At 37.9% G+C, this 13,894-nt stretch overlaps 2 protein-coding genes across 5 annotated transcripts in view; one reads left to right on the plus strand and one right to left on the minus strand.

Moving 5' to 3' along the window:
- SOCS4 (suppressor of cytokine signaling 4) overlaps positions 1-13,894 on the plus strand; it is a 73,508-nt gene that overhangs the window by 22,281 nt on the left and 37,333 nt on the right. Inside the window, exon 3 of one of the 3 annotated variants that reach the window (XR_005597683.1) lies at positions 6,773-7,014. The exons of 1 other annotated variant lie outside the window; for it this stretch is intronic. The gene's annotated coding sequence lies outside the window, so the exon portion shown is untranslated. Of the gene's footprint in view, positions 1-6,772; positions 7,015-13,894 lie in introns of those variants that run through there. One more of the 3 variants, XR_005597682.1, reaches the window with a different exon arrangement.
- Positions 1-13,894, minus strand: part of WDHD1 (WD repeat and HMG-box DNA binding protein 1) — a 41,367-nt gene that overhangs the window by 1,842 nt on the left and 25,631 nt on the right. For both annotated transcript variants that reach the window (XM_039535204.1, XM_039535205.1), the window contains exons 16-25: positions 12,541-12,697; positions 10,619-10,733; positions 8,858-8,989; positions 7,842-8,065; positions 5,842-5,969; positions 4,361-4,417; positions 4,050-4,093; positions 3,752-3,910; positions 3,184-3,317; positions 1,763-1,898 (exon numbers count right to left, since the gene is read on the minus strand). In XM_039535204.1, the coding sequence (XP_039391138.1) occupies positions 1,763-1,898; positions 3,184-3,317; positions 3,752-3,910; positions 4,050-4,093; positions 4,361-4,417; positions 5,842-5,969; positions 7,842-8,065; positions 8,858-8,989; positions 10,619-10,733; positions 12,541-12,697 (1,286 nt within the window). The remainder of the gene's footprint in view (positions 1-1,762; positions 1,899-3,183; positions 3,318-3,751; positions 3,911-4,049; positions 4,094-4,360; positions 4,418-5,841; positions 5,970-7,841; positions 8,066-8,857; positions 8,990-10,618; positions 10,734-12,540; positions 12,698-13,894) is intronic.

The raw sequence follows: 13,894 nt of genomic DNA on the forward strand, positions 1-13,894 counted from the left end.
AAACAGAATGACAGAGCCAGAAAAGTACCCAGAAGTCACCTACTACAGGACAGACCCAACGAAGAAAGTAACAGAACACCAATAGCCATCTCCTTCAGCCCCCAACTAAAACCTCTCCAGCACATCATCAAGGATCTACAACCTATCCTGAAGGACAATCCATCACTCTCACAGATCTTGGGAGACAGGCCAGTCTTTGCTTACAGACAACCCCCAAACCTGAAGCAAATACTCACCAGCAACCACACACCACACAACAAAAACACTAACCCAGGAACCTATCCTTGCAACAAAGCCCGTTGCCAACTCTGTCCACATATCTATTCACATCTACCAATGTGATAATGTCATCATGTGCCAGCAATGCCCTTCTGCCATGTACATTGGCCAAACCGGACAGTCTCTATGTAAAAGAATAAATGGACACAAATCAGACGTCAAGAATTATAACATTCAAAAACCAGTTGGAGAACACTTCAATCTCCCTGGCCACTCGATTACAGACCTAAAAGTCACAATATTACAACAAAAAGACCTTCAAAACCAGACTCCAACGAGAAACTGCTGAATTGGAATTAATTCGCAAATTGGACACCATCAAACTAGGCTTGAATAAAGACTGGGAGTGGATGGGCCATTACACAAAGTAAAACTATTTCCCCATGCTTATTCCCCCCCGCCCCCCGCCAAGTTCCTTACATCTCCTTGTCAATTGCTGAAAATGGGCCATTTTCATTACCACTACAAACAGTTCTTTTTCTCTCCTTCTGATAATAGCTCACCTTAACTGATCACTCTCTTTATAGTATGTATGGTAACACCCATTGTTTCATGTTCTCTGTGTATATATTAGGTATATATATATCTATACCTATTTATCTATCTATATCTTCCTACTGTATTTTCCACTACATGCATCCAATGAAGTGGGCTGTAGCCCACGAAAGCTTATGTTCAAATAAATTTGTTAGTCTCTAAGGTACCACAAGTACTCCTGTTCTTTTTTGTTGATTTCTGTAGTCTATGCATTTTAAAAAACAGGTTTTATTCAGGCCTTGGTCCGTTTGTTTTTCCAGGTGAAATTTGGACATCTAATCACTAATATTTGCACCATGAGATCACTACAGGTCCAAAATAGCAAAGTTTTCTTATTTGTTACAGAAAAGACATGTAAAGGAAAACAAGACAAGACAATGCTGCACACACTATTTTACATAAACATGGTCTAACCAAGGCTTTGTGAAGAACTATTACCTCCTTGCTCTTACATGCCGCAGCTTATTTATACATACCATTATGGCATTTGCTACACCTTCAGACTGTAAGTGCTTGTCTAATTTGCTACTTGTGATCACATCTAGGCCTTTCTCAATATTTCTCCTTTGTAACAAGTATTTTCCCATTTTGAACTTCCGCTTGGTGTTTTTACCTTTTCTCTCACCTTACTAATTCTTGACCACTTCACTGAACTTTTAAATTCCTTCTTTTCCTAGTCTCTGCATCCTCTCCAAATCTGATTTCATGTCTGCAATTTACTATTGTAAACATTACTCCTTCCTCTAAATCATTATGAAAATAAACAATTTATTAAGATCTGGCTGATAATTAAAGCATGTATTTTGGGTTTTGGCCTGGAATAATATTTTGAGTCCAGATGGAGAGCAGCAGCATTTAAGGAAATTTCAAAACTAGAATTTCCACAGGATTCAGTGGTAAAAGAGAAACAATTATTGAAAAATATAGTGCAACACAGCTTTCTTACCATCCTTTCATCAGATGACAGCACTCTAAATCGACTCATGCCTTCTTTTATTATGTCAGCTTCCTCCAAATCAGGATTATCTGCCAAAATACTCTCTCTGTTTTCTTCTAGCCACATTTGGAATCCTGTCTTTGGTCTAAAATTGTCACAAAAATAATTTCCAGCATATGAAGCCTATAGAATAATTTTACAAAAATAGCATGTGCAACAATAACTGATTGGAGTATTTTTTATTGCCACAGAGATCCTGTCTAGAAAAGCAAATCAGCATACTCAGCAGTTTCTATTAATATGCAAACTAGATAACATTAACTTAGGTTTGAACAGAGACTGGGAATGGCTCGGTCATTACACTAATTGAATCTATTTCCCCATGTTAAAGTATCCTCACACCTTTGTGTCAACTGTCCGAAATGGGCCATCTTGATTATCACTTCAAAAGTTTTTCTCCCCTGCTGATAATAGCTTCTCTTAATTAATTCGCCTCTTACAGTTGGTATGGGTACTTCCACCTTTTCATGTGAAAACTTATTAATGAATGCTCTTATCATGGTTTTATACAGCTTTGTCTCATTCCAATGCCATCAGAAATCATTCCCACAACCTTGATGTGTAACGACTACCGCTAGAAGCAAGGCAGCTAAGTTTTCACTCAATTAGCTAGTGAGACTCTGAAGATGAATATAACAGAAGTGCTGACACACCACTTTGATAGCTCATGGTAGCTCAGTGGTTTGAGCATTGGCCTCCTAAACCCAGAGTTGTGAGTTCAATCCTTGAAGGGGCCATTTAGGGATCTGGGGCATAAATCTGTCAGGGATGGTACTTGGTCCTGCTAGTGAAGGCAGGGGACTGGACTCAATGACCTTTCAAGGTCCCTTCCAGTTCTATGAGATAGGTATATCTCCATATATTATTATGTTCCAAAATGTTCAAACCAAACTTTTAAAAAAATGCAACACTTCTACGGTAAGTCAACATTGCAGCCTGGGGCATGAAAGGCAGCTCATATAATCTAGCTAGCTCGCTAAAAATAGAAGTGATGATGCTGCAGCACAGGCTTCAGTGCGGGCTGCACAAGTCCACCTGACCCTGCTGGGTATATACTCACTTGTGCAGCAACTGCTGAAGCCCACGCTGCAGCATCCTCACTTCTATTTTTAGCAAGCTAGCTAGAGTACAGCTAGCATGGGTACATCTCAGAGTTACTATTCACACCCCAGGCTGCAAAGCAGACATACCCTGAGACTAGCCAGGTCTAAAGAATTAAAGAACATTGATGTGCAAATGAGAAAAATGAAATAGCAACAATTAATGAGCCTGATATTAGAAATGCAGACATTTCTGAAATTGTGTCAAGTGTATACATCAAAATTAAAATTAAGTGTTATATGAGAAACAAATCCCTTGTATTCACTCACCTTTTGTTTTCAGTGTTTTCAGTGACAGCAGCTTGGATTTCAGGCAATATATTTTCAGCCTTTTCTTCTTTTTCTTCTACTGTTTTGTCACCAGCATGGGGTGGACGGGGCTGGAAAAAAGTGGCTGCTAAAGCCTATAAAAATTTATAGATTTAGAAAAATTCACTGGTGATATTTACACATTGTGAATACGTCTACATCTGACAATATAAAACACATCATCCCAAGGAAAAGCGATTTTACTGAGGGTTTCTGCTGTTAAACTGATGGTTTAAAACCTTAAGACAGTACATGTGTATTATTAATACTCTATTATTAAATAAGAATAACTACTGAAGTCACTGCAAGGGCATGCTTTCTACAGCTGGACAAAAAAAATCTCATATTGCTTTTTAGTATGCACATGGTATAGTTGTACACTTTTCTGTACTCTGCTTGGACAGAGTTTACCATCTGGGTTGTTTCATTCAATCAACAGTGTTTCCTATATACAATAAGAGCAGGGAAAAATCAATTTTGCTCACTAACTTTTTGCTCACTGAACTAGTGTAAAGACCAGAAACATTACCTGCTTGGATTTGGGCTTGGGGATCAGAGGCTTTATAACTGGAGACTTTTGTTTGTTTACAGCCCGGCTGTTAGGTGTTGGGGTATTCTTGGAGAACTTGCTCATATTATCTAGAATATTAGCTGAGTGAGCTGTTGGGTCTTTTTGATTAGCCGATACCTAAAGTAACAAACGGTAGCATTTTATTTTCAGTCACAAAAGGGAGTCTTCTTTTCCAAAGAATTTCTTTTATATGAAAATCTTAACTTAAACAACAACAAAAAACAACCCACTATCAGATGAACTGCAAAATTCTTACCTTGAAGGGATTGACTCGTCCTTGACTGCTAGTTGTAATTACAGCTTTTGTTACAGAAAAGGAAAAGAAACAACACATGAAAATCTGCAAAGTATTGTGTGTGTTTCATATGTTTAAATGGAACAATTATAATTTTATTTCCTTAATTAGAAAAATTAAAGTATTCCGGCCTGTTAAATGAAAACTGAAAGTTCTGCACTTTTACTAGGATGTTAGGAAACAGGAGGAAAGGCACATAGGTAGATACTGACAACAAAATGATAGACCTGACAACAACATTTTCTTATTGGAATAAAATGAGATTTACTCACCAGATTTAGGAGCAGACATTTCTGGCAATCCTACAGTTTTGCAGAATGGATTTTGTCCTTCAAGAATAAAAAGATGCATTTTAAATTCATAACAAAATGCAAATATTAAAACAGCACAACTCATTTTAAAAAAATCCTAGTGAACTCATATGTAACTTTCATCATTACTTTATATTTTAGTGTTTGTATAAGTGCTTTAACAGACACATTTAAATAATTGTATCCCTATTTGGACTCACCTTTTCTAAGAAGAAGGAAAGAGATGAATATTTATTTTGATAAGATAAGCTTTACTTTGCCACTTTTATAGATAACCCCACTTAAACTTCATCTTTTTTAGCAGTAGAAGCAACAGCATTTATTTAAAAGAATTTCTAGAACTTAAAGTGTTACCATAATATAGAAAAGAGCATACTAAGAAAAGAAAAAACGAATTTATAACTCCAGGTCTTCAAAGCAAGTTTCAGTGTTTGCACTCTTCACTCCTCCAAAAAAATATGGTAAGCATGTGCTAGACCGTAGTTCAGTGATTATTTCCCCTCCAACCCCTCTATCTTAGAGTCCAAAGCATTCATATTACTAAATATGTATTAATACACAGAAGGTGGGAAATGGAAAGAGCACAAGGAGATGCGTGCTAGAAAGTCTGTCTGGAGGTGATAGTAAAGATATAGCAGAGCATCACAAGCTCCCTATAACCCTTCTCCTTCAGGTGCCCCAGAAAATGGGCATTGGCAGCTAGGGAGAGGACACAGCCAGGGTGTGCCTTCATTCTGTTAATTCAGCCCATGTAAGAGCTGGATTGAAACCAAGGAAACAGTTCCATCAGGTGACCCAGAAGGCAGTAGGTGCTATTGTTAAAAATGAAACCATACAAAAAATGCAATGATAGTAACATAGTTAAGTGGGATGTTCAAACCAGACAGAACATGTCTAATGGTTGTGTCCTAACTGGAGTCAAGAATCCTTATTTCTTTCCATTGACTTCAGTGGGCTTTGAATCAGACCCTATGTGTAGAGCACTACAAATCTGCTGCGATCTGGTTTGCATCCACAGATACGGATATCCATGGGCCATTTTTGCAGATCGTGGATGGATGAGAATCCAAATTTTATATCTAAAGCCTTGCAAATCTGCAGCTATCAGCTTTATATCCGCAGATCATTTTTGTGGATTACAGCTTGGTTGAGGATACAAATTTTGTATCCATGCAGGGCTCTACCTATGTGTCTGACCTGCTGTGTCACTTAACATCTGTGCCTCACTTTCCTTGTAAGATGGAGATGATACTTACTTACCTCACATTGGTGTCCTGAAAATTAATTCTTTAAAAATGTTAAATGCTATATAAATTATTGTGTTATCATCCAATCCATTTTATAAAGTTATGAGAGGAATTTCCACAATGAAAAATTCCTATTAAGTCTGTAAAACAAAGATCAGTGTAAACTTCCCAACCTGCCCCAAAAGTGTTTCTTACTAAATTTTTGCATTTCTGGCATTTCTTCCACTTCCTCAACTGCATCAGCTTCCTTGCTGTCTTCCATATCTTGTTCGTGCAGGTTTCTGACTCGAGGCTGGCTCCACTCTGTTGTAGAGTTGCTATAACTAAGTGGAAATAACTAATTTTAATCAGGCTGTGCATGAAACTCCACCTCATCCAAAAGGGAAAGAGGGACGCTCATTAACAGAAAGGAATAAAGTGAGACCAAGTTACATTTATGTATTAATTTTAATAAAATGAAAACAGTCTGGACTTTTTATTATTATTATGCTATTGATTAATCTGTGATAAGACAGTCAAAACAATTCAAGGGTTTAATAAATTAAATATCAATAACCACGTCAGTGCCACCAACACAGTACTCCTATGACCCTAAGTGGGATCACATGTGTTCTCTTGAAGTTCACAACATTGAATTAAAACAGCCTGCACTGACCTCCAGAACTCAAAGGCTCAAAGACAGATCCACACAATTTTACCTTACTCCCCAAGACAGGCAAGAGTAAGGTGCGCTCTGAGTAAGAAGAACATTGCAACCATTTTTGAAGGAAGAGTTAATGAGAAAGGTGCTAACTATTGAGGAAAGGGATAAAGTATCTGAGATCTCTGCTATATAGTATTGACAATTTGCAACAATATAAATGGGCCAAGTTTTCAAGACTAATCATTTAATCATTAATAATACATGCCAATTACATGCACAAACTACTCATTCAAATACAAAGCCAAATAACTGGATGCATATATTTTCAAACTGCAATTTAGGCAGCAAGTGTTGAAAATATGATCTTATATTTTACTGAAATCCCATTAAATTACCAAGTACATTTTCTGTATTTCTTTCTCAATCTTTGCTGATTACTAAAATGTATGTATATGTAAACAGAAGCTCTCTTTTTCCAACAAGATACTTACAGCAACGACTGAATCTGGCAATAAGAAAAATCTAGTTTTTGTGATATAATCCAACCCTAGAAGAGACTGAAATCACCAACATTAGACTATGGCTTCCATTCATGAACCGGGAAACTGGAGCAGACTACTTGGAAAGGAATTATCATCCTGTTTGCAGCCATATATTCCAAAGTAAACCTGCAGACATTTTTATGTATGGGCCTTGACTTGTTGCAAAATTAAACTTCTTTCTACCAAAATAAGCTTCCTAACTTTCTGCACTGTACGGTGATGCCATTATCTCACTGCTGGTGAAAGGCTGTGAAAGCTTTTCTATCACTGGATTAGTAACGGCATTTAATACCACCTCTAATCCTCTGTCTACTCCTAGGCGGACAGGGACAGTGAGGAACATCCACTTTGGCTGTAAATCGCAACTAAAGGCTATTCTACCACATTCTTGCACTGAAATAACTAACTTGGTTTTAAGTCACAATTTTTTTTATTTTGGTGCAAGTCTGCGTGTGGACATTAATAACAAAAGGTGTGCATCAAACTGACCTAGTTATTTCAGGATCAGTTTTGTGTGTAGACTAGCCTTAAGTCCCTACACTGTCAACCTAGCCTAGAATCTAAAGAAATTGATCTGAGTTCCTTCAGCCTCATGCATCACCAACAGTAGTTTGCAATCAGAACTTAGTTCTATTCTACTCTATATAGGTTCAAATACCACCATCATTAGTATGGTAACTGAGCGACTTAAATAAAAATTCTTCCAACAACACATATGCAGGAAATGAACCAATCCACTCTCTCTAGCTTTGCTGGCTCTTCAGAGCTAACTTATTGCAATGAATCCCCAGAGGGAGTAAAGCTATTGAACAACACAGCTCTACTTTTATAGAGACAATTTTTTAGAGTAGAATCACACTAGGATTAGAGCCAATTGTCATAACACTAATAAATATATTGCAAGTTATAGCAGTGGACAATAAAATTGGATTGGCTGCACCATAATTTTGAATATATCCATATTAAAAAAAACCCTGCAGGTTCCTTTATCATGTCAAAATTCTTTTTACCCAGCATTCAGATGATTTCGGAAATCCTCCTCCTCCTCCTCCTCTTCATCTTCTTCAGGTGCTGCCATCTCTGTCGCTTTCTCCACAGCCATCTCACTCAGCCGCTGGGCTAATATTAGTTTTCTAGAGCGAGATGCATACTTGATAGCTAAATTGACAGCATTTTGGGTCATGAAATCAGCAAGCTCCACACAACGAAATTCACGTTCCAGTTTACAAGAAAGCTAACAAAGAAAAATAATCCTTTAGATACATACTCCACAGGCATGCTTCCTAGAATAACCCAAAGAGAATAATTAATCGTAGTAATGGCACTAACCACCACCAACTTAATATCTCATAAGAGGCATAGCTTAGCCAGACACCTGTATATATACGCCTTATAGCTCCTAGTCATTTGTAAGGACAGTAACTTTTCTTAGGCAACACAGAGCCTTGAAATTCAAAATAGTTTTTTTAATAGGGAGCATGCATGGGTATGCAAGCCCATCAATTAAGGCTTTCATTTATTAAAAAAAAAAATGCTGGAAATTTAGTAATCAGGACAGTGAAAGTTTAACAACACTGCCTTCAACAACAAAGGATAGACCTAATCCTGCGCTCCTGACTCTCTTGATTAGAGTTACTGATTTCAGTGGGACTTCATGTATAAAAGAAGTAAACAAGATTTACACAATTTGGGCAGGAACTATGCAAACATTTCACATAGCACTGCCAACACAATTCAATTCTGACCCTGCAACACCTATAGTATTCTGGTGCTAGACTTATTACGCAGAGAGTGCCAACAATACTTAATTGTATAGCAAAAAAAAGGAGTTCTCTGTACAACACCTTTTCCACAATTGAAAAGCAACAGTGAGGCTAAAATCATACAGCGTGTTAGGTGGATAACTGTACACATGGAAGAAAATGACAAAGTAGCTATCCATAATTAAACAGCATCAAATACCATCTACTGAAAATTAATGCTCAACAATAAGCTTTAATTTCTTTTGCATTTAAATTTTACTTACAGCAAACAATTTCATTAAAAGCTCCTGCTGTTCTTTTGCTGCCTCATTTTTAGCATTTTCATCGTATTCATATCCATTTTTTGATAAATAATCCAAGTGGTTGTGAAACACTACTGAACGCCAAAATTGTTCCTGAATAAGAGAAAGAGAAAAAAAAGCATACTAAACGCCAGGAAAAAAAAGGTGCTTAGTACTTTCCACCAACTTGTATCAAATTATTCTCTAATGTTCCTTTTCACATCCTATTGGGGCAAGTGATAGATATTTGTCCTTAAGCCTTTATCTGCAAAAGAAAAATATGCCACACTAAGAACAAATTGGACAAACTGGAGAGAGTCTAGAGAAGAGCAACAAAAATGATTAAAGGTCTAGAAAATATGACCTGTGAGGGAAGATTGAAAAAACTGGGTTTGTTTAGTCTGGAAAAGAGAAGACTGAGAGGGGACATGATAACAGTTTTCAAGTACATAAAAGGCTGTTACAAAGAGGAGGGAGAAAAATTGTTTTTCTTAACCTCTGAGGATAGGACAAGAAGCAATGGGCTTAAATTGCAGTAAGAGAGGTTTAGGTTGGACATTAGGAAAAAACTTCCTAACTGTCAGGGTGACTAAGCACTGGAATAAATTGCCTAGGGAGGTTGTTGAATCTAGTCCATGCTCACTGGATCAACTGGGAACCATTCAGTCCTATAGTGTGTAGAGACTACCTAAAATACAAGCTCCCTCCAGCCAAATTAACAGTTCAGGACGTCCTTCTTTCACTGCTTGGCAAGGACAATGACACACAGATTCAGTCAGTACTGTTGAAAAATGGAGGAAAACCATTGAACACTTCACAAGAGAATATGGTATTTTTTGCTGAAGCTTCTTCTGTATACATAGATCAGTGAGCACAGTCTTCAAAACATATGAAATTGCCTCTGAGATGGAGATTAAAACTCAGTGCACCATTTATACCATGTACACCCCAACTGAAATGAGGTTTAAATCAAAGCAGAATTTGAAGCAAAGTACAGATCTTTTGCAGATACCAAAGAATATTCTGCATTTGCATCTTTTTTCAATTAGTCTCTATTTTAAGAGAGAAATTAAACCTGAAGACCAAAATTTTCAGAATGACTAAATTTTGGGTGCTTAGTGAAATACTTTAAAGGAGCCTGATTTTCAAAAGTTGGGTGCTCAGCACTGCCTGAAAATAGACACCTATAATGGGTTTCAAGTTGGGCCCAAAACACTAAGGCAGCCAAAAAATGTTAATCACTTTTGAAAAGCAGACAGATTCGATTTTGATGATCAAAGGGAGATAGCATTTCTTAATGATTCTATCAACTTGGTTCTATATTTATTCTCCTTGGTACATACAATTATTTCAACAACAAAAAACTTGTATGAACTACCAAACCTGAACAAACACCATGCCTAGATCTCTTCCGCAGACTCTACACTGCCTCTTTGTAGTATGGTTCCCAAATTGTTTACACGGGTTAGATATTTTGCAATAAATTTAGTGAAAGATGCCAGATTGACAGCCCTGGTGACTGAAGACCCCTATTTATGTACAGATGGACTTCAGAAGTGGAAGCTTCCCTATACTATCCTACCGATGTTCCTCAACCTTGACCTAGGAGCAGAACACTAGTTCAGTGCTGTCATGTATTCAATAGTTTGCCTCTTTGCAGTGAGGGTTTTAATAATGTGGATCTCTGTTCATTAGGAACACCTGAGATAATCTCATCCCAATTTGTTGGTAAAGTCTACATACCTCCATCTGTCCTTTTTCTGTTGTAATTTGACAGTAAGGAAGTTTAAAGGATAAAATTGCTACAGCAGGACGTGGAAGTGTAGGAGGGAACCGAGCTCCTTTACAAGGAATGCACCTGTCCAAGGAAAACAAAACACATACAAACCACTCAGAATCTACAGAAAAGCCTAATTGCAAGTCAGGTCTCCCAAGAATATAGAAGGAACAAGATATTTTAACAGGGTTTGTTAATTACAAAAATTGTATATCCTAACTGTTAAATCAATATTGTAGTGATGGGATTAAATATATTTTTACATCTGTACAACTGGTGAAACAAATAAAAGCTCATGAGATGACCAGAACATATGCTCCACAACGTCAGCTACACCAGAGTACCCTATTCCATTCTCTTGTTCACTTTAGATACTTTAAATACAGCAAACAATAAAAACATAGCAAATTTCTAACACACAATTTAGTATATTCTAGAAACTATACATTCTAATTTATCCAAAAAGTGGGCCACAGAAAAACTGAAGATAATTGCAAAATTTGAGCTGACTTTCTTATTGTTTGTTTTATTTTTGGCTGAGGAATGAAGTGTGTGATGGAAAGGTATATATAAGCTACAGGACTGTCGAGAGAGAGAGGGAGAGTGTACGTACACACACACTCCCTCTCTCTCTCGACAGTCCTGTAGCATGTTGGATCACACATACAGTCCTGAATAAAGTGATTCTAACGTTATTGTAGCACTACAGTGGCATTTAAGCCAGTACACTCTTGCAGGGTTCAGCTAAGTAAAATGTCAGTTTGGGAAAGCTGATCTATACAGCTGCATCACTGCAGCATTAACAAAATTTCTCCTTAAGTGATGTTGTTTCAAACACTGCATAAAGAAAGGGGAAGCATTACTGGTCTGGTTACGTGTGTCAATTACTGCATAAGGTTTGATAAATGAAACATCAAACAATGACCCTCCCCTGATTTCTTATCTTTAGCAATTGTGGTGGCTTTGAATAAAACGTTCTTTGTAATTCATAGAGGAGCACCCTTTTTCTTTAGAGGAACAGGAGGAAAAAACTCATGATGATGCTGACTCAGTCATCCCACCAGTTTGATACACATTTTAATGAGTTTCCTGGAGACCAGGGTTATTTAAAGATCTGGAAGAGGAAGTGGACAGTGAATTGAAGTCTGCCGGTGACACAAAACACTTTCACTTAATAAAACACTACAGAGGAGTGTAAAAAGCTCCATTTTGAATTACAGGAGAACGTCAGAGTTATGGACACCTCAGGAATGCCCTGAGGGAGCACCAGGGCTCAGGGCTTTAGACCTGGAGTGCTGGGGCTCGGAACTTCAGCCCCACGGCTCCTCTCCCTGTTTCAGCCTCACAGAGGGAGCTGGGGCTTGGGGCTCCCACGGGTCCGCTCCCAGTTTCAGCCGCTCAAAGTTTCAGCCCGGGGCGGGGAAAGAAACATGCCAGGGAATACAAGGGGGGGAAAGGTATACAAAGTAATCAAGGTGTTAAAAAGGCAATGTAGGACTGGACCAAATGGAATTGGGAGCTTATGATGCAGTTTTAGGAACCCCATAGTCAGAAGAAAGCTTACAAACTTATTTGCTTTAGAAAATTGTAATTTTAATAAGGTTTGTAATTCACAATAAAATGTAAGATGCCTGTTAGCCACACATTAGAAATTTCTTATTCAAATTGTTACTGATAATTTTATTCAAGGTCAATTTAGTAATTAAATGTCCATTTTAAAAATTACATATATAATTGGATCACTTTCTGAGCATATTTATTCGCTATTAACCCTTTAAAAATCATGTTAGTTAAAGTTCCTTTGCAGTTTCTATTATTATAAAGGGGAAACGTTACGTATACCATGACCAAGACAAACGCATAAGTAACTCTCTTTGCAATATCCCACCTCAGCTGCTGGGGGTTTTCATGGATGCCAATTACCCAATAATGATCAGATTTTCCTTTGCAGTATTCTCGTGTGTCACATACTGGAATCCAGGTGTTCCCAAGTCCTCTGTTCAACATCTTCACAATTCCCTCAGAATCCACATAACATGGGGTACCTATTTGTAACAAACACAAGCATTGTTCTGGCAGCCAACTCAATCTAAGGCCGCAATATGACTAAGGATTTATGGGCAGATGCTGCTAGGCAGCAGTACATGGTTAGGATGCCCAAATATTAAGTAATATCCTCCAGCTCAAAAGTACAAACTGTTTGGGAGAAGCTACTGTTTGTTTAGAAAGCTGCACCACCTGCTGGCCAGATTATTCAAACTGACATTTAAACATGGAGATATGCAAGAGATTGAAATTCCTGAAAGATTTGAAGAATTTGACAGAAAATAAGCTACTTTAGGAAAAACTCCAACGTTAGGAATAAGTACTTTTTCCTACTATAAGTCTCAGAAGTTAGAAGTTCAACAGAAAGAAGGTTTCTCTCTTCAGCCCGAGGCACAGCAGTAGTTGCAATTTATCCTGAAATCCCAAGCAGGTAGTTCTCAAATTCAACTACTTAGCAGCTGTAACATAATCTATATTTGATTCAGATGGTGCAGTCTCACTGCTTTCTCACTACCCAGCCAAAATTGGGGCCTGGATGAAGGTTAGATGGTGGAGACTCAATCCACAGAAGAAAGAGGTAATACTGGTTGGCACAGAAAATATTCAGAAGATGTTAGGGCTGATACCTGTCCTTGGACTAGAGGGTGTTTATCTGCATTTAGTCAGTAACGTGTGCAAGCCAGGGATTCTGCTAGAACCCCAGTATTTTTTAGCACTCAAGTAGCATTAGTAGCCAAGAAGGGTTCTTCTCATCTATGTATAGCTAGCAAATTGGAACCTCTCTTTTTGGATGCAGAGCTGCCCAGTTATCCGGTCTTTGTCACCTCAAGCTGCAATTATTATTGCACACAAAGCTATCATTGAAGACTATTCACATTTCAGCTAGTGCAGAATGCAATTCCTGAATATTTAGTGGTGCTTCTCGCTGGGAGAATGACACCTGTAGTCCACAGTGTGCTCTTGTTTCTAATTTGTGTCCAGGTACAAGTCAAGGTGTTGGCTGCAACCTATAAAATAACTTTATAATTTTGTTCCTGACTATTGCAGAGAACACTTCTCCTCATGCTATACCACAGCAGTTGAGGTCAGTTGAAGAACTGACTTAAAAGCCCTCGCAATTAAAAGGGGAGTGGTTGGTGGTATAGTGTTCCCAGCTACGGGCCCTCCGTTCCAGAACTCACTCCACACATTGATCT

The sequence above is a fragment of the Mauremys reevesii genome, linkage group 4 (assembly GCF_016161935.1).
Source record: "Mauremys reevesii isolate NIE-2019 linkage group 4, ASM1616193v1, whole genome shotgun sequence".
Taxonomy (NCBI): Eukaryota; Metazoa; Chordata; order Testudines; family Geoemydidae; genus Mauremys; species Mauremys reevesii.